Genomic DNA, 23,350 nt, shown 5'->3' on the forward strand with positions numbered 1-23,350 from the left:
TGTAAATTACGAATAATAACGAACAATACAAAATGACAATAATTAATCGATGGTCTGGAAGAAGATCACGAACAATGGAACAACAGTTTTTCCTTTTCGTTGTTAGACAAACTAGTAAACGTTCGTCTATAATCTTAGTTTCCTTAGATTTTTCATAAAACTCGTGTCGAACGAAACACGGTACTGATATCGTTATAGAAAACGGCGCGTCGTGTGTAAAGAAAGATTGAACGACACGCGCCGCGCGATGTCCAAACGATATAGAAAAAAGGTTAAAAATTAATTAACGATCATACGGTAACTTTTAACACGAAAGATGTACGTATATTGAATTATTCGTGGGACAGTTGACTGACCCACGCAGCCTTACTGGGCCTTATTAAAATATGTATCTTTGCATCATTACTAAAAGTCTATGTACTAATTTAACGATAAAGCATAAATATTTAAACGAACAAAACGATTACAAGATTGAGAGCGAGAGAGAGAGAGAGAGAGAGAGAGTGTGTGTGTGTATGTGTGTGTGTGTGAGAGAGAGAGAGAGAGGGAGAGAGAGAGAAAAAGCAAGTGACGAAGAAAAACGCGACGATACGAGGATGGAAGAAGTATAATCACGATGGAAGATAGGAGAGAGAAAAGGAAAATGTAGCAATTGAGAGGGAATAGAGAAATATACACGCATACGCAAATCCACGTGAAAATCATAAAATTATTCGTGTTGATTAGTTTGATTGGACTATACTAGCAATAACGAGGAGAGAAGAGAAAGGAAGACGACGTAAAATGTCATTTGATAGGAAAGGATAGAGAATTACGAAGAAACGAAGATAGTAGTACGTACAAAGTTTTCGAATGGAAAGTAAATAATTAATTAATTTAAACGAATCGACGTAAAAGATTGCCTGTTTATCCGATACGATTTCAGTCGCGTTTGTTTCTTTCGGGAATCAAACCGATGATTCGGTAATAACGAGAAACGATATTTTTGAGGAAAAAGCGTAGACGAAATACAAACTACAATGAAGGTAGTTTATTTAAGAGTTATTAATAGTTTGTTATTTATTTTTTATTAAAGAATGAGAGCGAGAGCGAGAGCGAGAGCGAGAGCGAGTACGAGAGAGAAGAAGAAGAAAATACGTGTGCGTGTATCGGTGAAAGCGAATGAGGGAACGAAAGAGGAACAAAGTATTTCGCCATTTCGTCGTTTGCCTAACTACAAAAGCGAGAAAAAGAAAATAAAAAAAAACTGATTGCGTCCAAAGTAAGATTTAAAGCAACTTTAGACAAACACATTTCCAGCATCGATAACGAATATTTCGTTAACTGCCCCTGTTTTCTCTTCGACTACGATTATTATCACCATTACCATTATTTCCTTAACTCTTCCTTTTTCTCCTTTTTCTCCTTTTTCTCATTTCCAATTACTCCAACTTATCGTTATCGCTAACTTTGTCATCAACGCCACTGTCACCGCTGTTTGCTGCTGCTACTGCTTTTGCAACTATCGCCACCGCTATTGCTATTACTAGTAACTATTACTAGTACCAGCGTTATTGCTAATGTCGATTCCTTTATCATTATCAGTACTATTACCAGTCCATTGGTCACTTTTGTTCATTATCGCTATCGTTGCTACCACTATCGCTACCACCATCGCCGCCATCGTTCTCCTACTATTATCACTAGCATTACTGGACACCATCACCTCAACTACACTACAATTGTCGCAACTAATTCTGCTGTCAATAGTATTATGAAATAATACTTGTACCATTATAATCAGTACCATCGTCGATTCTATCATCATTACCCCTGACAAAAAGTTTGTTACTATTAGTCCTACCAATGCTACTAGTAAATCCATTATTAGTAGTATCGCTGGCCTTACTGCTGTTGCTGTTGCTGTTGCTGTTGCTGTTGCTGCTGCTGCTGCTGCTGCTGCTGCTGCTGCTGCTGCTGCTGCTGCTACTGCTACTGCTGCTACTGCCGCTGCTACTGCCGCTGCTACTGCCGCTGCTACTGCCGCTGCTACTGCCGCTGCTACTGCCACTGCTACTACTATCGCTACCGCTATTACTACCGCTACTACTACCGCTACTACTACCGCTACTACTACCGCTACCGCTACTGCTACTACTATCGCCATTCCCATTACATTGGAACGCTGACATTTGATACGTCTATTATCACCTTTATTACCATTTGATCTTTTTTTTCATTTTTCGAAAAGAATATTTTCTTCGGTGGAAATGTTAGGAGCACGTAAGGGTCTCCGCAAAGCCTTTAACAAGCTCAAGGACTGCGTTTATTAACTACTTTATTATAAAGAAGAGTAACAATAATAATGCCGATGATAATAACAAGAATGATAACGATAGTACTACCGGTATTAATATTAATATCAATATTAACAATAATAACAATACTAATGATAATAAGTACAATAATAAGGATAAGAGAAATCAGAATAAGAATATTATTGATGATCAGATGATGATAATAATAATAACAGCAGGAATGATGATAGTTCATGCTGTTAAAATTAGTATTATTATGATAATTATTTCTATTACTATTACTCCTACTCCTACTCCTACTACTAATACTATTACTATTACTATTACTATTACTGATACTATTACTATTACCATTACTATACTATTACCATTACTGTTACTCCTATTACTATTACTATTACTGTTACTATTACTACTATCATTACTACTACCACTACTACTACTACTACTACTACTACTACTACTACTACTACTACTACTACTACTACTACTACTACTACTACTGCTTCTACCACTACTACTACTACTACTACTACTACTACTACTACTACTACTACTACTACTACTACTACTACTATTACTACCACTACCACTACTACTACTACTGCTTCTACTATTACTACTACTACTATTACGTACTACTACTACTACTACTACTACTACTACTACTACTACTACTACTACTACTATTACGTACTACTACACTAAAACTATTACTGTTACTACTGCTACTGCTATTGCTACTACTGATGCTGTTGTTATTACTATTACCACTAGTGTCACTACTAATACTAGTATCATTACTCCTACTATTACTCTATTACCACTACTATTATTATTATTACTATTGCTATTATTACTACAACTGCTGTTGCTGTTACTGTTATCATTACTAAAATTGCTGTTGCCGCTGCTGCTGCTATTACCACTGCTGTTACTATTAGTACTATTAGTACTACGACTAACGATAATTATAACGATATTGATGGTAATAGCCGTTACCATAATAATGAGTATAGTTGTATAACAATAATAATAACGTTGATTATAATAATGATAACGATGATGACGATGATGATATAGTGGTAACAATAATTACGATACGAAAGTAATAATAGCTCGTAAGAGACGACGAAGAAAATGTGTTCGGTTGTAAAACTTTTACCGAAAGCAATTAAGTCTATCCTTTCTAGATTAAGGTTTTCAAGGAAAAAAAGAAAAGAGTATAAGGAAGAATAAGCAACCACGCAGATCCAAACTATTCGCTATTCGATTTAAGAAAGAATAACGAAGAGGAAAGAAGTCGATACTTTTTACTCGATCTGTCATCTCAATCAGTGTCCTTGTATCTTCGGTAATGATCTAAAACAATGATACCTCTTATCGTTCCTATTTATATAGATCGCTTATATAGATAATACATTAATTCACGAGAAAGGAAACTTGTAAACATACTGTAATCATCCTTTACCTCGCTGAAAGCGAGTTTTTTTATCTTGTCAAAGTAATGCTTGCACGTATACACAAAAAGGTCGTCAAAGTTGGTTAATTTAAGTAAAAGATTCTAGTGATTACGGAAAGGAGAACAGAACGGAAGAATGCGAGCCAAGGGAAGAAAGAGTGTGCGTTGTGAGTTTCTGTGAACGAAGATAGAAAGAAATTGAGAAAATGAGGTTCGAGTAACGATAATGACAAATAACGACGAATAAACGAAGACGAGTAGAGCGAGAATGATAGGACGAGCGAATGCAGACACACATTTCGTATGAATCGTGGCATATGGTTTGATTTCTCAGCAATGTAGAAATATTACGTCCATACATAAGATAGGAACGTGATGGTTGGCGATAGTCGCCGTAGGAACGATAGAGATTCGAGCCTGATGAAAATGACGCGAAGATCGACTGCGAGCCAGAAGAACGGCCAACGTCGCTTATAACGTCGAAAAGTAATTTGCTGATTGCGTAGTCACGCCGCCAGACAGAACAGTAGAATTCTTCGACGAGATTGCGTTTTCATAGCGAAACTAGAAATACGAATAGCCTTGGATTTCAGACAAAGCGAAACCACCGAAACCGTCGAATGTGAAATGCTGCGCTATACGCGATGCCTTGACAATTTATCGTCGATTAATTTCTCCAATTACCAAAGAGTCACGTACAAAGCGAATCTACGCTTCAACGATCGCCTTTTATTTATCGTACTCGCGGCTACAACCTTCCTCCATTATTTTCTCTCGCAAGCTGATCCCTTGGCAATCTAACGATACCCGTTAGGTGCCAGCCTCGTTCGCTTGCACTCGCAACCCCGCCGTGTACTTAACGAGCCAACGCTACCTTCTATGCATGTAGAATATTTCCGAGCAAAAAGAGAACGTACGGTGGACGGTACGTTGGGAAATGCGAAGAAAGGCATCCGCCAGCCAGTGGCTGCCCACTCGTCTTCTTATTGTTAGTCGAGCAGGAAAATAATATAAAAATCGACCAATTATCGATCGGGTATCGTTTTCTTTTTCTTCATTCTCCTTTCTACGTCCTTAGCGCTTGCGGCTGTTCACTCGGTAAGAGACTAGTCTGATCGATCGCGATATGGCTGTGTATCGTGTCGCGATATCCGCGTACAACTCATCGATCCACGTATCTACCATGTTTTCCTTCTCGTCTTCCGAAACAACGGAAAGATAGAACTCGCGATCGAACCTGCCGATCGATCCTCTATGTATTGTGCGATGCAGATTCAAAGTGCCTTATGACAATTTGTTCGTACCGTATGAGCAACGCGTATACCGGCTTACCACGAATAACGAAATGCTTGCGAAACAACTGGTAAGGTGTAAAGGAAGAAGAAGGGAAGGAAATGTTAGGAAGAAAAACGTTGCCCTATCGACGATCGAGCAGGAGCGTCGTTCGATCCGTGAAACTTACTTATTCGCGCTGTTATCGTACGCGACGTGTCCAAGAGAATATCAGAAACCAGTTCGAAGAAAAGGAAACAGTAGATAGAGGTGGCAGGGTACGAAAGGAGAAGAAAGAGAATGAGAAGCAGCGGCAGCAGCGATGGTTGTGAAAAAGTAGGTAAAAAGCCAACTAACCACGACAACGACGAAAACAACAACGACGACGACGACGACGACGACGACGGCGAAGACGAATGTTTACGAATGTAAGAAAAAGACTGTAAGGGAGAAAGATCGCGTCGACAAGAGTCGAGCTCGAGTTCACAAAATTCGCGTTAAAAATTATTTACCGCGTTCCTTTCGCGATTGCCGGCAATCTCGTCGCATCGTTTGTTGCAGCTTCGACAATGTAGAGAATACGTACGATACACTGCCGCTCGATACACTGAACGCTAGTAAAAAGCACGTAGGACAGGTTAAAAATTAACTTTAAAATTCCAGAACGCTTGCTACGCAACTACGCTGCTTTGTTCGCGTTCTCGGCAAACTCACCGAACGCGTCGTTATCGAGATTGTCGTTCTCTTTTTTCTACCCAGAAATCGAATCCGACGATCGACAAGTTACCAAAGAACAGTTGCCACAATGACAATCGTTAATTATCATAAACAGTACTCTTATAGCATTCCGTTCATTTTAGAATCGTTTCCCGCACTGTATGCAATCTTATAGATTTTTCCATTTTTCCCCTAAATCGATAAAAATCCGCGCTCTAATTATAGCATACCTCGCCTCATACTCTGTTTGACAAAACATTATGAAACTATTAAAAGAGAAATCTAAAATTCACCTTACTTGTAACTCGTCTAATATTCGCCAATATTATTCGTTAGTAAATTATTACGCAAAAATAGTCTGATCGTCAAGACTTGTACACGTATATTCCATGCCATTGATTAATCGTATTTCGATCGAGTTTACGAGACTAACGCCCGTAAATCGGCGTCCAAAAAGTCTATCTTGTCTTTCCCTCCTCCTTTTTTTTATTTCATCCGACGTCCCTACGCATTTTCGCACACGTTCCATCTACGCGAAATCCATTTCATTCTGTCTTAGAGCGACTATCGCGATAAATCATCGTCGTGCCTCGTTCAGATTAGTCGAGTTACTCGAAATCAAGTCTTTCTACTGGACTTTTACTGGAAAATAAGTATTGTACAGGATGTGGTAATTGGTGGAAATTATCGACGTTTCTTTTCTAGTCAATTCTTCTTCGTCGCTAGCTTCCTCGTCTATCCTCTCGATTATCCCTGAAATTTCGCTTTTGCCTGAAACCTCGTTCAGATTAGTCAGATTATTTCGATACGAACGACTTGAATTCAAGCAACTTCTGCTCTATTCTTCTTCTCACTAGTTAATCGCTTGACACCAAGTGCTCGTCTACGCGCCTTCTCCTCTCACTATCTCTCTGTCTGTCTGTCTGTCTGTCTGTCTGTCTGTTTGTCTGTCTGTTTGTCTCTCTCTCTTTTCTCCGTTGCGTTTGATAACTGCGAAACCACCCTACGATTTTCAATTTTTCTATAGGCGGAAGGTACAGAATCAAACGGCTAGCAATGTTATTTACAAGCATTACACAAATAATAACTCTTCTATTTTTCACCTAATATTAAATGATAATAAAACGTTTCTTTTTTCACACTTGATCGAGCCTCCGTGTAAAAACTGAAAATTCTTGGGTAGTTTTATAATTATTAAACGCATTGTATCCACACTACCGTCCATGACCATTTTGGACATTTACAAGTTATTGCAAATATATAGGATATACTTCAAATGAAAGTCTTTCGTCTAATTTGAACCTCCCGTCGTATGCTCGTTTTCTTATACCGCGTTTCTTTAACAGAATCTACGTTGTTTCATTTTCATGTTACCGCTATTTTGTAAACTAAACTGCTATAACTAAACTGCAGATTTTTATGCATTTATGGAAAATTTGATGGTACAAAAGTGCACACAGTGTATACGATATGCAAAGATCTATAAAACATCCAAAATAGAGTGTTCGTTATAATATTTGAAAGGCGAATATAATATTTGAAATGCCATTCTTTTTATGACTTGTGTATCTTGAAACTGAACTGAACTGAAAAATGCTAGATAGCCCACTTTAACTTCAATTAAAGAGAACAGCATGGATGGTAGTGTATCTATTTATTTATTTATTTAATATATAGTTATATCCGTCTGTCCGTCCGTGCGCCTGCTTGCATACTACCCGCCTAACTTGCATGCCTGGCTGGCTGTCTGCCTGTCTTTCCAGATTTCTCCCTGGCTGCCTGTTTGCCAGCATTCGGTTCGCGACAAACGTGCCAGGTTGGAATTATGTATCGTAAGGTAAACGAGTTACAATTCCGTGTACAATGATTTGGTTTTCGTCTGGAATATCTAGATTAGCGATCGAGAATGAGAGGAAAGAAAAAAGAAAGCTCGGAGGACGATCGCGAAGCGAGTGTAACGCGTCGATCGATAAAAATCTCTATAAATCCGAAAGCGAGCTATTGGGGGAAAAAATGCTCGCCGCTCGTGCGATCGCGAAAGGCCTACAACTCCTTCGAGTTTGAGATTTCTGCTTCTATATACATAATTATTATTGTACATAAGCCTCGAAATGCGTTCGCGATCGGCTTCCTTTGTAATTAATATTGTATTAATAAGTGTGAACGTAATAGTTGTAACTATACGGTGAACGTGAATGCTTTAGCTGACGTTTGAAGCGTGTGTTAATCGACTTACGCGTATTATTATTGTTAACGATATACAATTGTATTTACTTTTATAAAATAATGTCGGATATTGTAATTAAAATTCTATACCGAAACCATTCTGTATCCACGAGAGACGAATAAATAAAACGATGAAAACGACCCATATCTCATCCGATCGATTTGATCGATTCGAAGAAGAACCCGCAAATACGTCGCTGTCCCTCTGTTTACTTACATTTCCCCTCATTTATCTACGTTTGAGATATAATCGTACGAAACAAGTTCTGAATTTTTCCAAGTTCGCTTTTTTGAAAATTGCAAGGAATAAGATTGTTAAATAGGATTGTAGAGGTGTAGAATTGAAGTGATAATAACGCGTCACCTGTTCATAAGATATACCGCACTAAGAAATTTAACGCTTAAATTACTAGTTATTTCGGTTCGATAACTTAAATTTGTAATGTATTGGAGTATTCTCCCAAATTTTTCATTTATTTTTCTTCGATATCTAATTTATAATCATTATTCATTAAATACTATTATTCGATATTTATTATATCGATTATTTATTAATACTTTTCTCGCGACAATATTTTTGTCATAATAACATCTACATTTTATAGTAATTTCACTAGTTGATGTTGATGAACATTCGACAAGAAATTTTCTAAGGAGAAAGAACAGATCTTTTTGAAAATAAAACGCCAAAAGTGAAAACAATCGAAATATTGATGAATTTCATGAATAAATTTTTTTACATGGATGACGATACACTAACTATGATTTTTATTACAAATCTTGTTAACATTCATACATGTCATATAAAAATAATATTATGCCGAAAAGATATATGTACTAATAGTCTCGTCTGTTTATTAACGTTTTGAATATATAGCTGTTACCACCTGCAAAACATTTCCTAGTGATTGATATATATGTGATATAAAAAACCTATTGTTATTTTGATAAAAATTTTGTTACCACTTATATTTATAGTTGCTACTACAATTATAACAACTATTTATTGAGTTATCAATTGTTATAGTTATTATGTTATAATTACAGTAAATAATCTAGCTAATTAAGCACGTTAATTATAATGAACACAATAATTCTCAGCCATTGGCAATGATAGATGATCGCATCTACCTTTCTCTCAAGTTGTTTAAAAATTCTCTTAGAATAGAAATGATAGAAATTTCATTCTATACATAACAGAGTGGTAACTCATTTACCCAATTAAAATATCCTATATAAATGAATATTCATTTATACTAGATAATTTCACAAAGCGATGAACATATTCTTCGCCAGCTTAGTTAGACTATTTGAGACGGCTGAGGCTTTACGGTACTAGAAACTAATAATAATAGTAATTAACAAAAAAATATTTCTTTTTAATTTAACTACTAAATACACTATACAAGGACACATAATATACTACACAAGTATTATCCTATAAATCGTAATATACAATATTAGAAACATATGAAATAAGATTTCATATCATTTTGCCTCAAGTATCATCTTTCAACTCAAGATAATTATAAATATATTTATAATAAAGTAAATGAGTAGCACAAACTTTATATAATTGTCCTTCATTTTTGCAAAGAAGAAATAAATTTACAGAACAAGCCACGCAGCTTATTTTCTTTATACTAATAAATATCTGCATAAAATAATACGTATCCACACATGCTACTTAATCAAGAGACAAATGGACACGTGTGTCATTAGCTGCCAGTTTAACAAGTGTTTTTTTTACTCTAAGAACAGGTAGTCGCGCTGCAGGTTTTCCATGCCAGCATTCTTTCATTAATTTCCCCAAACCAGCCAATGTCTGTAAAATATATATTATTATTTCGATGTCTTCCTAAGCAAACAATCTTTTCACATTTCGTTCTTCTAAAACGAGAAAGTTCTAAAGCAAAAAATTAATGAATTAAATGCTTACTGGATCGGAATGCCATCTGTTGGGAAGAGGTGGTCTGTGTTGATCCAAACATACTAATTTTCGCATTTCTTCGATAGAAGGTTCTTGACTATTAGAAAGCCACTCAGAATATGGTGCTACATATTCTAATGCAACACCGTTACTTATACACCTCCTGCAAACTTCCCACAGTATCAATCCTAAACTGTATATATCAGCTCGTCTAAAGTTCTCCAAACATTCAACGTTTATCCTAAAGAAGTATTTTTAATTTAGCGATTTAACGAGACAACTATTAAAAAGCTATTGTTCGAAAAATATAATTAAAAATAATACATACGTTTGCTCAAGAATCTCTGGGCTCATATATCGTTTTGTACCTTGTTTTAAATCGATTCTATCTGTAGCCAAACGTTCTTGCGTTACAGCTAATGCAAAATCGGCAATTACGCAACTACCATTAGTTTTAACAAGAACATTTTTAGATTTGAGATTACGGTGTGCCATGGCTGGTTTCCCTCTAGTTCCATGAATTTCTGTATGTAGATAAAGCAATCCATTCACAATACTCAAACAAATACTGAGTGTTTGATGATGTGTCAAAGAATGAGGTGTTCGATTTAAATAATCGAAAAGCGAGCCCATCGGGTGATAATGTGTTACTAGCCAAAGTTGAGTGCAGCTTGCTCTACTTGTCATATCACTTCCGACGTAACCGAGAATATTATCGTGTCTCGATGGTAGCAATTGAGAATAAACTTCTGTTTCACGAGCCCAAGCTGCTTCATCTCGTGAAAAATATATTTTTACAGCAACATTTTCACCATGCCATATTCCTCTCCAAACTTCTCCACCAAATCCACCATTACCACCGCTACCAAGGCATTCCACTAATGCCACTTGTTTAGCCAATGTTCTTTGCACCAATAATGGTAAACCAGATCCTGATCCACTAGTTAAGCTTCTTCCGTCCAAGTATTCCTATTTCAATATACAATTTATATAATATTGATGTTTAAAATATGAAAATTACGAAATAAAGCAAAAGATGTAATAGGAAGAAAAGAGAATCGATATTTATATTTGTGAACCTGAAATGAAATGAATTTTCGGTAAGCATACAAATTTGTAGTTTAATTGCCTGCATAAAAAAGAATTCAGAAAATATGTAACCATATTATACCTATATTTATGATTATTTGTTTAATTATTTTGTATTTTCCTGAAAAAGCTTATATTGCTGTGTTTAATTGTATCTACATATAATAAAATTCTCTTAATGCCACAAATATAGCTGGCAATAAACATATAAATATATATGTGAAGACAGATTAGTCTATATTTGAACTTGAACAACTACTATAGGTAATATTTTGTATCATACCTTTAGCGTACTGTCACCAGCTGCAGTTGCTTTTAGTTCATGAGAATGATACGTGGTGGATGTTGGAGAAGAAAATGAGAAATGTAGGATAGATGACTCCATTTCAGAATCTATAACAAGTTTATTACGCCTTGCAGCCAATGTCCTTTTTTTACGAGTCCTACATACCAATAAATAAAACAGCACTATTCCAGCAATAATACAGAATCCAACCACAGGACCCAAAATTGCCAATGTTAATTTAACTGCATAATCTTCTTCAACAACATCTAAAAAATGGAACATAATTTGTACAAAAAAAGATATATAAATAAAAAGATAAAATTATGTGTATAATATTTACCTCCATTAAAGTCATGTAATATTGGAAATGGCCCGCCATTGCAAAAATCTGTTTGGCAACATTCAACATAATATTGTACACCTCGTGACGGTCCACTTACATGCCTCTTTTTAGTAACACTTTGAATGATACGTGGTGGCAATTGCTTATTACATATTAATAACATTTGATCTATCGTCGAAGTACATCCTCTACTTACACTTTCTACACCATCTGGTTGTCTTACTCTAGATTTCCAACACTATTGAATATTAAAACATACATTACTTCCCTAATATTCTGTAATTTAATGACTTTATATACAATATTACAAGAGATATTACAGTAACTGCATTATAGCAGATTTCAGAATATAAGCAATCTGGTCCCTCGCAAATATGACATTTAAAACGTTGTTGCCCAGTCAAACTGCCATTAAAAGCCATAGTATCTATAGATCTTTGTGATTCTTCACTTTCAACAGAAAAATCATTTTCTAATAAAGAAAACTTCTCTTCTTCTCCTAAAAACGAGTCCTGTTAACCATTGAAATATATTTCAAGATATTATGAAGCATTATTTATAATTAGTGCATATGCACACTTGTATGCAGTTATTCAGATAAATGTGCATCAAATTAAATAATAATGCCAAATAAACAAAAAAAGATCAGAAAAAATTCAATTGAAAGAATAGCAATAAATGTGTTAGATGCTAGTATGAAACATTAAATAAGAAGAAAATAAACGTTTTGTTTCTGAATTGTTAGCTTGTCATTGGCATAAAGTATTTGTTTGATTGAAAAATATATTGCCCACCTGGACATAATTTCAGTGTCAACGATAATATAAAATATGTGATAAACATAAAATCCGCCATTGCCATGCACGTCAAAACATTGAGGAGCTAAAATGAAATCGACACTTTTTCAAAATTCTTTTTTATACGTGTCTGTCTACAGTGAAATTAAAAGTAACTTCTATATTTCTACAACATGAATGAAAAATTTAACATACATGCGATCAACATTGAATTGGCGGTATTTTATTTTCATATTAAAAAAAAGAAATATCTACAGATGTCGTTACTATCGTTTTATTCCGTTCATATGATGCGTCCAAATGCGTATATTGTATGTATGTATATATACATATATAAAGTACACACACACACACACACACACATATATATGTAATATGGTTACCCTATAGCATGAATTTAGCTTATTTTTGTTTAGTAATATCGATATATAAATTTGGAGCTAAATTTGAAATTAACAGTACATATGTACATATATGACAAGGTAATATCAAGGCCTGTTACACAATTGAACTACTATTATTAATGGTACGTACTCGTATCATCATGACGTGTTAGTTGAGGTCAAGACCAAATTTTAACTTTTATTTAATGTTTAATAAATATAATTCAAGAACAGTACATTAAATATCAATGTATGTGCATGTATGCAATGTGTACAATTTATTTAGTACCGATATTTGTTTAAATATTTCGCTAAATAAAATTAATACATATATTTAACATACTTTCAACCGCTCAAGAAATGATCATGTTCGATGATCGATAACATTTTGATATCTTAGTATCAAATATTCAGCAGCCAATGTCATCTTTTGTATGTTACGATGTAATCCACGTAAATGCTTCTTAAAAGACTGTGCAGTGGCACTAACGTCATTCTCATTTTCCGCTCCAAAATTATTTTCAATAAAAGTGTCGGATTCTGAATTAGAGGAGGTATAGATACTTTGCATACTATACATGGACGTACTACTCGAAGTCCTAACGCGTTTTACTTTTTCTGGTGGCACAACAAAATCATCCTCTGTTTCTTGAAAATTATCCATACAATCCTGTGACCATAAGATCTCGATTTTCATTTGATTAATGACGTTATAAAGGTGATATAAATTGGTATTAGCCAAAGTTGCGTTGATAATAGAACTACGTTTGTCCCCTAACTGAAGCCTATCCTGTGAATCGCCTACTGTTAAATCTAGAAGTCGACTGGGAATTAAAATCGTATCTTCCATCTCACATACTGTTTGAATAAATCGTTCCATGCTATTCAAAATAGAATTATTGCTAAATCCAATAACATCATGTTTGGTTAATTTTTGAAGACTTGCCCTAAAACAGAAGTACAGACAGTGATAATGATTATAGGGGAGCAAGTGAAAACATTATTGATTACTTCATAATTCAATGATCATAATGCATTTATCGATTAATGAACATAAAACGCATGTACTGTAACGTTATTTCAAAACATATATATGCATTGTATTAATTGTGTCCGTGTTATGAAATTATGAAAAAATACGGCTGAGTAATTAATAATTTTGTCTACATCGAACTTTCTATTTCAAATTGATTTCGCAATAAATTTATTTTTATTGTAAATTATTAGTCTGCTGTAGATATAATTTATTATATTATAAAGACTATCACTTACCCCTTGCATGACATTTCACAGTACACTTTAAATAAAATAAAAATAATAGAATAAACACAATAAAAAGATAACTAATGCATTGGATAAGAGCTCGTACAACAATAATGTGAATGTACCAACTTTACCACTGTAGCAGAGTGACAAAAGTAAATTCCAATGAATTCATTGAGTATGATGGCTAATGAAGTAAAGGTTTCCAGGTCGTAATAAATATTGAAATTTCCTCCCAGTTATAATTAACATATCTTGCTTCCTGCAATACTGTATGATATTATAATGCCCCTTAAACTTGAACAGTAATTTAACTGATAGTGATAGGGTTTATAAATTTTTCTTGTTTCGTGATCTTGCAATATTGCAGAAAGGCAATATGAAAAAAAATTGTTTATTGCAAAACAAGCTGTAATTCAAAAGCAAGCAACTAGTGACTTTAGTTTCAATTATGACGAATAAAATGTTTGTATAAACAAACTTTTGTACTAAAAAATGATTAAAAAGATTTGCAGAATTTTTTGATTTCATGAACAATTTCAAATTTCGCTTCTAATTCACATCTCGATATCACTGAATACAAAGCTAAGTTCATGCGATAGCGTAACAACATCGTGTTTATATATTTGTCATATCTTACACGGTGTAATATGACATATGTATAACTGTGGTACCGCTCTTTATTAAAGTTCAAAATCAGTTGGTTCAGGACGCTTATCCACAACAGTTTGCAGTTATCAAAAAGTAATTTTCAATCCACGTATCTTATCGATATAATCGACCAACGGTAATTAATTATTATCTTTCATAGATTCTTGTTTAAAATTTATGTACAGTACAGAATCAGTTAAGTAATTGTTGTAAATGAATACATGTATTATGAATGAAATGATATAATTACTTGTTGGGACATTTTCTTAGAGTTCATAAAGTTGTAAAGAGTAATGATTATAAAACGTGAATTTTATTAGGATTATGAATATGCAAGCATTATGAAACGTGAAAACTTGCATTTTCACATTCTACGCGTTTAAATCTACAAAATTACAAATAAAAAGGTTAATAACCTTTGGTCCACTAGATTAAAATTTAGCCTTATTTGTTTTTACTAGATTATCCCTAAAGGAAGAATAAACACTATACGAAATATCATTATATATGCTAATATGGCTCTCACAAATATATCTGGTATTCCTGATAAACACTGGCAACCACCATTCGTAGCATTTGAAACAACGCAAGTATATACTAATTACCATTTTTATTTCTGTTTTGTTCTTTTTAATTTGGCAAAATATAATAATAATTGTAAAAATAAGAAAGTATATTACGATATTATGGTATTTTAATTCAACTATTATGTTAATATTTCTATATTATTATAATCTTCTTTTTTACAGTATGGGTGAAATAGTGATAGAACTCTATTGGAAACATGTACCAATTACTTGTAGAAATTTTGCTGAACTTACACGACGTGGTTATTATAATGGAACAAAATTTCACAGAATTATTCGAGATTTTATGATACAAGGTATCATATTGATTTAGTTAACAACTTCCACTCATATTAGCTCAGAAAGTTTGATATTTTATTTTGTTTTAGGTGGTGATCCTACTGGAACTGGAAAAGGTGGTGTGTCTATTTATGGAGAATGTTTCGATGATGAAATACATGATGATTTAAAACATACCGGTATGTTTAACACAAATATCTTTATTTTTATGATTTATAAAAACTTGTGGGAATTACAAAATCTGATATTGTCATAGGATATTTCAATAAAATTTATATGACTATATACCATTATCAAGTTTAACATTCTATGGAAAAAAATTATATTGGATTTAGGTGCTGGAGTTGTTTCCATGGCTAATTCAGGACCAAACACTAATGGATCACAGTTTTTTATCACATTAGCACCAACACAGTGGCTTGATGGAAAACATACAATTTTTGGTAAGTAAGTTTTAAGAATATATTTTGCGAATTATTCAATTTATAATCATTCAAAATATTTTTGCTGTTCCTATGATACAGAACAGAGAATGCAAATTATAGTTAATCATAGAAATTACAGACATTGGTGTTTCAGTTTAACATTGTACTTTAATAATTGCAAACATCAAAGAGCTTAAAAATATTTTTATTCTTGTTTACATTTTTTTCTTTTTCATTAACAGGAAGAATCCATTCTGGTATGACAATAGTGAAAAGGATTGGATTAGTGGAAACTGATAAGAATGACAGACCCGTTGATGACATAAAAATTGTTAAAGGATCCATAAGGAATGCATAATAAAGTAAACACACTTTTGATGGTCTGTATTTATTACTTTTAGAACTTGTCTGGAACATAATATTTTGTACATAATAAAATATTGGTCACATCTTTGTACTAGATTCTAAAATTCATTTTTTTCACTACTCGTACTACTCATATGGTACATGTAAGTTTATTATAAAAAAGATACGTTTATAAAGAAAAGGTAGAACATTCAGACTCACCCCATTCAAGCTTAATTTGTATTCTCAGTCGCTTTGATGTTGTCCTTCAAAGAATGCATACTGTCAATTTTCTTCTACATGTGTATCACCTGTGTATGGAACAGATGCTTCATATGTAGCACAATTTAACATTCCGCCTATCATTGTGTAATTTGTATTCTAATAATAGAGTGTAGAATGTTTTGATTATAATTGCCTATGCTTTTACACTTTGTATTGATAGTTTAACCAAATTAGTAGTACCACAACAGAGTATATTATGACATAACACATTGCTTCGTATTTACATATAATTGTTATGGTTTCTATGCAACTTAATGGTATAATATACTATTAAAATATTCTAAATTTTTACCTTAATGTTTTTGCTGATGAAATACGCATGCAAATATGCCACAATTACAGGCACAATGTACCAGGTGGAATGTAACTGAAAAAATAATCATAATTTACATAAATACAATTTTTAATACATATTTAAACTAAATTATTTTTCTGTTCGTTCGATCGTTCGTAAAGCATTTGGATCTTCGATTGCGGTTCGACAAGCAATTTAAGTAAGGTGGAGAACCTTTTATTGTATGTAGTATTATCTTCCATAGGAGTGACTGGAAGTTGGTAAGGAGGTCTCTCACTCCATGGTTTTTCAACTTTATCCACACACTCCACAGGCTGATAACTCAGCTGCATGACAGTTTCTGCTTCCATTGGAACATCTGGTAAGCAGCATGTACGTACTGGCGCGTAATTATGAATAGGTGTTAACGATTTAAGATCGTTCTCTAAATAAGAAAGTCTGTAAGTAGTACAACCTGTAATCAATCAATCAAATGATCAAACTTTGTAGATTTATATTATAATAAACAATAATAATATTAATATTATCCATTAAAAAATGTTAATAAATAAACCAATATTGTTACTGTTTATTAAAATAGACAATGCATTTGTAATACGTGCATTCGATAGGTGTACACGCAGGAACAAGGTTATCTGCGCGACGAGCATCTGGTTCTAATGGTATATTCTTCCATGTATAATCATGTTTTTGCGTGGTTACCTCTTGTATGGGCCCTCTACCTAAAAATTGTTTATCGCAAGGTATGATCGGTGGTTCTTGCTTAACACACCAGTTGCCCAAGAAACTCATCTGAAATATTACACGTACATATGTTACATATTGTGGTACATATTCTTCTTAAATATCTTTAAATATATAAATATCTTTACATTTCTAGCTGACATACTAATATAAAATATGACTTTTAGTGTCTTTTAAGACGATTTAAGAAACATTAAAATATTTAAATTTCATATCTTACATACTCGATGAATGGTATCATAAGACAGAGAACAAGGCGAAAACTGAATATTGTTAGGTTGCCGAATAGGAGTTCGCTTATCTCCTCCACAGCCAAAGTAACTCAGACGGTAAGTTGTGTTATCCTCGGTGCAACAACCAGCATTTAGAAGATTCTCAGTTGGCTGAAGTATGATTGGTGAACGTCTTTTTTCTGAATGTGGCCAGTAACTTAATTTGTAAGTTGTGCACCCATCCACCGGTTCGATAGGTGGCGAATATTCTTTTCTCTGCCATAGAGGTTCTTCCTAAAGAATACAAGAATAGAAGAAAGTATTGTTAGGAAAATATATAAAAATGCGTATACATTGTACACTGAACAATAGTTTTTCCGTGAAAGCGCATCGCTGGTTTTATCATGTATTATCCTTCGTTTGCAACGTCTTCGCCTGGCTTGTTATGATAATACAAAATATCACATCTAAGATAATATGCTTACTACCTTCATAGATTTATTTGGCCAATAACTAAGTTTGTACGTTGTATGGTCTTCCATTGGAATATCTGGTTTAACATATTTTCTTATAGGAGCGTAAGATAGCGTAGGTAGATTACAACCAGACTGATAGTAGCTTAATTTATATGTTGTATCATCTGAAACATCAAGTTTCGTACCAAAATTTTAATTAATTTGCAACGATACACCGTTACGGTACAAGCCGGGTCTTGAATTTTATTAGAGTTTGTTGTATAGGGTTGTTAGATCTCTACGGGACTCGTATCTATATGTAGGTATTAAATATTTCCGTCGGCACAAGTGGAAGATAAACGTAAAAAATTGAAAAGGGAAGATATTTTATGTAAGAATAGAAACAATAAATTTGAAACATATACATATAGATACACATATATCTAGTATATAGTATAATGCATTTAACATTTGAATTAGTATTTAAATGTAACAACTTCTAATGCTGCTTGTATTTACCGAGTAACGGTGCAGGTGCACAGTATAAATTATTCTCTGCTTTATAAGGTTCTATTTGTGGTAGAGACTTCCATGTATAGTCATGTTTTTGAGTTGTAACATCCTGTATAGGACCTCTACCGAGCCATTGTTTCTCACAAGGTATACAGGGTGATTCAGGTTTTACACATAAGTGTTCAAAATAACTGTTCTGAAACAGTCGAAAATGTGTGCAGATATTACGCATGAAAGAAATATCGAACAAAATTGAAAAGACAATGGCTAATCGATCTCAAGCGAGGACCAATAGATCTTTACAGTGAAAGAGCGACGAACGCGTATATGATGATTCTATTAGGGCAATGAGATTTGATGTACATTACTCGGTTACAACAAATCATATAGTTTTGAATCCTGCATCGAATAAAAAATATATTTCCCACCTTAAAGATATTATTATTTTTGACGTCTTACTTTATATGTTGTTTCGTCTGATATTTCACCATTTCCGGTCACTAACCAATTTCGAGGCGGGATAGGATCCACAGGAGCACTCGGGCACTCCCAATAGGAGAGTCGGTATGTAGTGTTATTATCCATTGGTATACCTGATTTCCAATAATGCTGAAATAATATTTGTTAGGTGAACTGTATTATAATAAAGTGTTATCAAGGAAAGATAGAAATGTCTAAGGAGTGTAAACAAATGTGTAAGAAACAACCTGAAACTTAAAAAACTTTTGCAGTTTGCGAATAACTAATGAAGAATACGTAATATGAAGATTATTACTTTAATTAAGGCTTTATACTTACACGAATTGGGGCAAAGGACTTTGGTACCTCTGGTTGCACATATTTCTATAATAAACGAAATTGTTAAGGCAACGATCGTAAAATATAAAAATAATTATATATATTTTAATCGTACTTACATAGCATGTACGTTGTGGAGTTGTACAACAGCAGCAGCAGTTACAGCAATCATCGTGATTTATCTAAAAGACAGTTACCAAAATTTTTTTCTTAGTTTCGAATATTTAATACTATTTTGCCGGAAAATATATGCAAATGCTTCAAACATTAACATATAACATATCGCATCGTTTCTACTTTCGCAATCATGCAAATTATATTGTTTCGGTATAAACTCTAAAAATCATCTCAAGCATTCCTTAATTGTAAAATTGATAATTGTTAAAAATCTGAAATATAGATGAAAGTTTTATTTCAGGAAATGATATTTCATATGCATTAACCTAATCCGTTCGAAAGTTTCATTTTAACTTACCTTAATTTTACTTCTTTCCTCAATGACGGATTGTCGTTGTTGTTGTTGTTGCTTGCACTCGGGCCTACAATACGTTGTAATGTTAAGAAATGTCGTTATTTGCAATAAATTAAATTTCAATGGAATTTATTATTTAAGATATTATATCAGCTCACGGATTGATAGTACAGATCTGCATGATGATAACGGCTTTTCATAATAGGAAATAACGTTGTTTTCTGAAACTGAAAGAATAAAATATATTTTCATTTAATTAAAAGATTGAAAAATATTAATATCAAAAAAGAAATAGTGGACGATTATATCAGAAGTCAGTGGTTTTATACTATATCGCATTGTAAAAAGTTCATACCACAGTAGGCTATGAAACGATTTGCCATAATTCCTTAAGTTACATTATAAATGAAATTGTACGATGAAATTTTCTAATCAAAAATTCCTCTAGCATCAACAAATTTGTTGAACGTTCAGGTACAATTATTGCTCTCGCTTCTCTTTTGTAACGGAAAGAAATATAATTCGTCAGGTATAAAATTACAATATGCTACTTGTATCATTTATCGTTTCTCCTATTAACCGTACGATGCCCGAGTGTTTAATCGTGAAATAATACGTAAAAGTCAAAGGAAGGCAATTAACATCCGCTGCGTACTTTTCACGGAAGGCCACTTTTGCGATACTCTTGAAAAGTAGAGGGTTCAGGCAATCGAGTCGTTTTTGCAACTTGCTATTCGAGAAAAAAATAAATAAAGAATTTGTTCGGAAGGAACGATTGCGTAGATTTTACAATGAAAATGATTTATTTATCAGAATGAACGAGAACGCCTGACGCTCAATAAATACCGATGAGTGTACCGACCGGTTCTTTGGCAAAGGGATACGCGAGATGTGAACTCTGATTCACACTGTATGGAAGCCAGTGCGTTTCGCTTCCTCCTCTAAATTCGGGAAGTACGTTCCAAAAACTAAACGAGACACGAGAAATTTGGCCACTCGCCAAAAGCCCTGTGTAAACAGGGCGGCAAACAACAGTGGCAAAGTAATGATATGCGATTAAACTCAACGCGAATTTTACTTTCCTTACAGTTACCATATGAAATACGCACGGTTTAACGAATTATAGTTAGCATTTTTAGTGTTTAAAACGTACATATTGGGAGAGAAAGAATGATATTGAAGTTTATAACTAGGAACATTAGTTGACTATCAATTTATAGAACGTTCTTGTTGTTTTACTCAAATTACTGAAAAGTAGAGCCGCATTTTTATTGCAGCAGTCTCTTCTGTTGATAACTAATACTATAAGTTATATGTAAAAGACCATGATTTGTCCAATCGGTAAGTGCGTTGTCCAAGAAACTCACAACTGGGGAAATTGTAACTTTATTTTTCTACCTCATGCTGAGTAATTTCTTCAGAATTCTTTAAGATTAAACCTGTAGATAATAAGAACGTACTTTATTTTATTTTGTGAGTACTATCTTTCTTACTAACAAACTTAATTAGCAACATAATATGGATATACGTACGTATATGGTATGTATACGTTTAACACTTTTCTTTAAAGCATAACGGACTGGTAGATAACTTGATTTCTCGCTTATTATAATAAAAACTGAAGTACATAAAAAAGTAATTAATTTCCACATTACTATGTACATAACATGTAGTAAATAATTAATGTTTGCGAATTGTGATTTCGGTATGTGAATCTATAAAGAAATAAATTACGTTTAAGTATAATCTGTTTAAAATATTTAAGACTTTTGTTTAAAGAAATTATAAAAAGATAGATCAAAATATAAACAACTATACCACATATATATGATATTGAATTGACCACTTTTTGTATGAAGCAGAATAATCAGGAATATATATCATCGCCGTTTTGCGTTTCGAATAAATATGTTTTGGTCTCTTTTGTATTGTGTAACAATTTGGCAATAATTTCAATATTTTCCTATTAATGTTTGCTAAATGGTTGCAATATGTTTGTAATATGAATTTTTGATTTTAAAGGTCAGAAAAGGTTAGCATATTATAATGGTACTATGTATTTACAATACATCTATTAGATTATTTTTTCAACAATTACATTTTAGGTTTCTACCGAATTTTCAATGAAACTCATATTCATATATTAAAGCGAATTTATAAAACTGTTTTATATTCTTTACACAATGCAAAAGAAAATAAAATATGATAATGAACTGGAGAAGAAAGCAAAAGTACTTTCGATATTTTCTAGAATCAAATTATTGCGACATGTGTATATTCAATATTCCAATATTGTTTATAGGAAGTAGAACGTTGTTGGCTGTGCTAGGTAAAAAACAAAAAGCATCAAAGCTCGATAACCTTACCGTGAAATACAGAAAGCAATATGCAACGCGTTATTGAACTATACGTACGTATGATTTTAAAATTATGCCGTAAGCAGATTATTTCTGTCACAATATCGGCTGACGATTTTGAATCATAATAACTCTGCGATAGTTATCGTCTGCGATGACATCTGCTGGGAGCACTTGCGCGTGTAGCAACGCGCATGCGTATGCTTCATCGAAACATGCACCTTGTATAAATAGAGGTGGTGAAAGTTCACGCGGACAGTTCGCTGTGAGTAACAGTGTCGCGAAATTTGTTGGTGTACTAGTGTATCATCTTTGCACGCAGAGAAAGGTTACATAGACGAGTCGTTGACTCTGTGTGATCTTGCAATTTATTCGCGTCAAAGTATTATTACAAACTTCTCAGATCTTTTCCAACAAAAGTCTGATCTTTCGATCAATTCGAAGCACTAGAGAAGAATACAAAAAAGACAAAAATTACAAACAAGAAAAACAAAAAAGGCGACATGCCAGCCGACGTAGCGATGCATACTAACTTCCTGCAATTCAACCAGTCGAGCCTGAAGGACTCGAACGTGGATTCTTGCTGGAACACCGAGAATATGAGCGGTTATATGACCTTGATGAGTCCGAATGGTCATCGCCAAGGCGTGCAAGTGAAGGTCTACCGGACGAGTGTCGAGCATTTCGCCGTAATTTATCCACAGAAAAAGGTGTGCAGACCTTTGGGCGTGTTGAACTTGAGGAATACGATGATCGAACGTTATGGGGAGGAAGGATTTCTGGTAAGGCAGAAAGGTTTCGATTCGCCAATTGCGTTAACCTTTCTCATGGAAAACAAGAAGGAGCTCGATTACTGGGTGATGGCCT

General features: G+C 33.7%; 5 protein-coding genes across 21 annotated transcripts; 1 reads left to right on the forward strand and 4 right to left on the reverse strand.

Annotated features, from left to right (window-relative positions):
- Positions 1 to 1,525: 1,525 nt before the first annotated feature.
- On the reverse strand, positions 1,526 to 2,171 carry LOC122574980 (sericin-2-like). Its single transcript, XM_043743278.1, has 2 exons — positions 1,970 to 2,171; positions 1,526 to 1,812 (listed from the first exon to the last, which is right to left on the reverse strand). The coding sequence occupies exons 1-2, from the start codon at positions 2,169 to 2,171 to the stop codon at positions 1,526 to 1,528; spliced, it is 489 nt and encodes a 162-aa protein (XP_043599213.1).
- Positions 2,172 to 8,490: 6,319 nt separating this feature from the next.
- On the reverse strand, positions 8,491 to 13,164 carry LOC122574709 (activin receptor type-1). Of its 4 annotated transcripts, none has more exons than XM_043742617.1 (8): positions 13,146 to 13,164; positions 12,417 to 12,504; positions 11,943 to 12,121; positions 11,620 to 11,860; positions 11,277 to 11,545; positions 10,233 to 10,873; positions 9,914 to 10,145; positions 8,491 to 9,799 (listed from the first exon to the last, which is right to left on the reverse strand). In XM_043742617.1, the coding sequence occupies exons 2-8, from the start codon at positions 12,481 to 12,483 to the stop codon at positions 9,662 to 9,664; spliced, it is 1,767 nt and encodes a 588-aa protein (XP_043598552.1). In that variant the 5' UTR covers positions 12,484 to 12,504; positions 13,146 to 13,164; the 3' UTR covers positions 8,491 to 9,661. The 4 variants fall into 4 exon arrangements, with proteins under 4 accessions (XP_043598552.1, XP_043598551.1, XP_043598554.1 ...); XM_043742616.1 differs by lacking the exon at positions 13,146 to 13,164 and adding an exon at positions 12,615 to 12,713; XM_043742619.1 differs by lacking the exon at positions 13,146 to 13,164 and adding an exon at positions 12,615 to 12,664 and having other exon boundaries at positions 11,943 to 12,134.
- On the reverse strand, positions 12,623 to 14,212 carry LOC122574711. Its single transcript, XM_043742620.1, has 2 exons — positions 14,075 to 14,212; positions 12,623 to 13,749 (listed from the first exon to the last, which is right to left on the reverse strand). The coding sequence occupies exons 1-2, from the start codon at positions 14,086 to 14,088 to the stop codon at positions 13,167 to 13,169; spliced, it is 597 nt and encodes a 198-aa protein (XP_043598555.1). The 5' UTR covers positions 14,089 to 14,212; the 3' UTR covers positions 12,623 to 13,166.
- A 439-nt stretch (positions 14,213 to 14,651) lies between these two features.
- On the forward strand, positions 14,652 to 17,984 carry LOC122574571 (peptidyl-prolyl cis-trans isomerase-like 1). Of its 5 annotated transcripts, XR_006319101.1 has the most exons (9): positions 14,695 to 14,852; positions 15,178 to 15,302; positions 15,466 to 15,599; positions 15,672 to 15,761; positions 15,918 to 16,025; positions 16,250 to 16,369; positions 17,177 to 17,293; positions 17,544 to 17,759; positions 17,844 to 17,984. XR_006319101.1 is itself a non-coding variant. In XM_043742287.1 (7 exons), exons 2-6 carry the CDS (start codon positions 15,232 to 15,234, stop codon positions 16,363 to 16,365), a joined length of 519 nt encoding a protein of 172 aa, XP_043598222.1. In that variant the 5' UTR covers positions 14,652 to 14,809; positions 15,178 to 15,231; the 3' UTR covers positions 16,366 to 16,387; positions 17,177 to 17,458. The 5 variants fall into 5 exon arrangements, 4 of the variants coding, with proteins under 4 accessions (XP_043598222.1, XP_043598221.1, XP_043598223.1 ...); XM_043742287.1 differs by lacking the exons at positions 17,544 to 17,759; positions 17,844 to 17,984 and having other exon boundaries at positions 14,652 to 14,809; positions 16,250 to 16,387; positions 17,177 to 17,458; XM_043742286.1 differs by lacking the exons at positions 17,544 to 17,759; positions 17,844 to 17,984 and having other exon boundaries at positions 16,250 to 16,387; positions 17,177 to 17,458.
- LOC122574570 (stabilizer of axonemal microtubules 1-like) lies at positions 16,249 to 22,586 on the reverse strand. 10 transcript variants are annotated; one of them, XM_043742284.1, is made up of 13 exons: positions 21,659 to 22,586; positions 20,285 to 21,565; positions 20,130 to 20,193; positions 19,774 to 19,836; positions 19,655 to 19,699; positions 19,316 to 19,465; positions 18,863 to 19,052; positions 18,377 to 18,528; positions 17,901 to 18,182; positions 17,535 to 17,724; positions 17,146 to 17,386; positions 16,930 to 17,004; positions 16,249 to 16,663 (listed from the first exon to the last, which is right to left on the reverse strand). In XM_043742284.1, exons 2-12 carry the CDS (start codon positions 20,305 to 20,307, stop codon positions 16,974 to 16,976), a joined length of 1,431 nt encoding a protein of 476 aa, XP_043598219.1. In that variant the 5' UTR covers positions 20,308 to 21,565; positions 21,659 to 22,586; the 3' UTR covers positions 16,249 to 16,663; positions 16,930 to 16,973. The 10 variants fall into 10 exon arrangements, 9 of the variants coding, with proteins under 9 accessions (XP_043598219.1, XP_043598220.1, XP_043598211.1 ...); XM_043742285.1 differs by having other exon boundaries at positions 16,249 to 16,733; XR_006319100.1 differs by having other exon boundaries at positions 16,930 to 17,386.
- Positions 22,587 to 23,350: the final 764 nt, after the last annotated feature.

This window comes from Bombus pyrosoma, linkage group LG14 (assembly GCF_014825855.1).
Source record: "Bombus pyrosoma isolate SC7728 linkage group LG14, ASM1482585v1, whole genome shotgun sequence".
Classification (NCBI taxonomy): domain Eukaryota; kingdom Metazoa; phylum Arthropoda; class Insecta; order Hymenoptera; family Apidae; genus Bombus; species Bombus pyrosoma.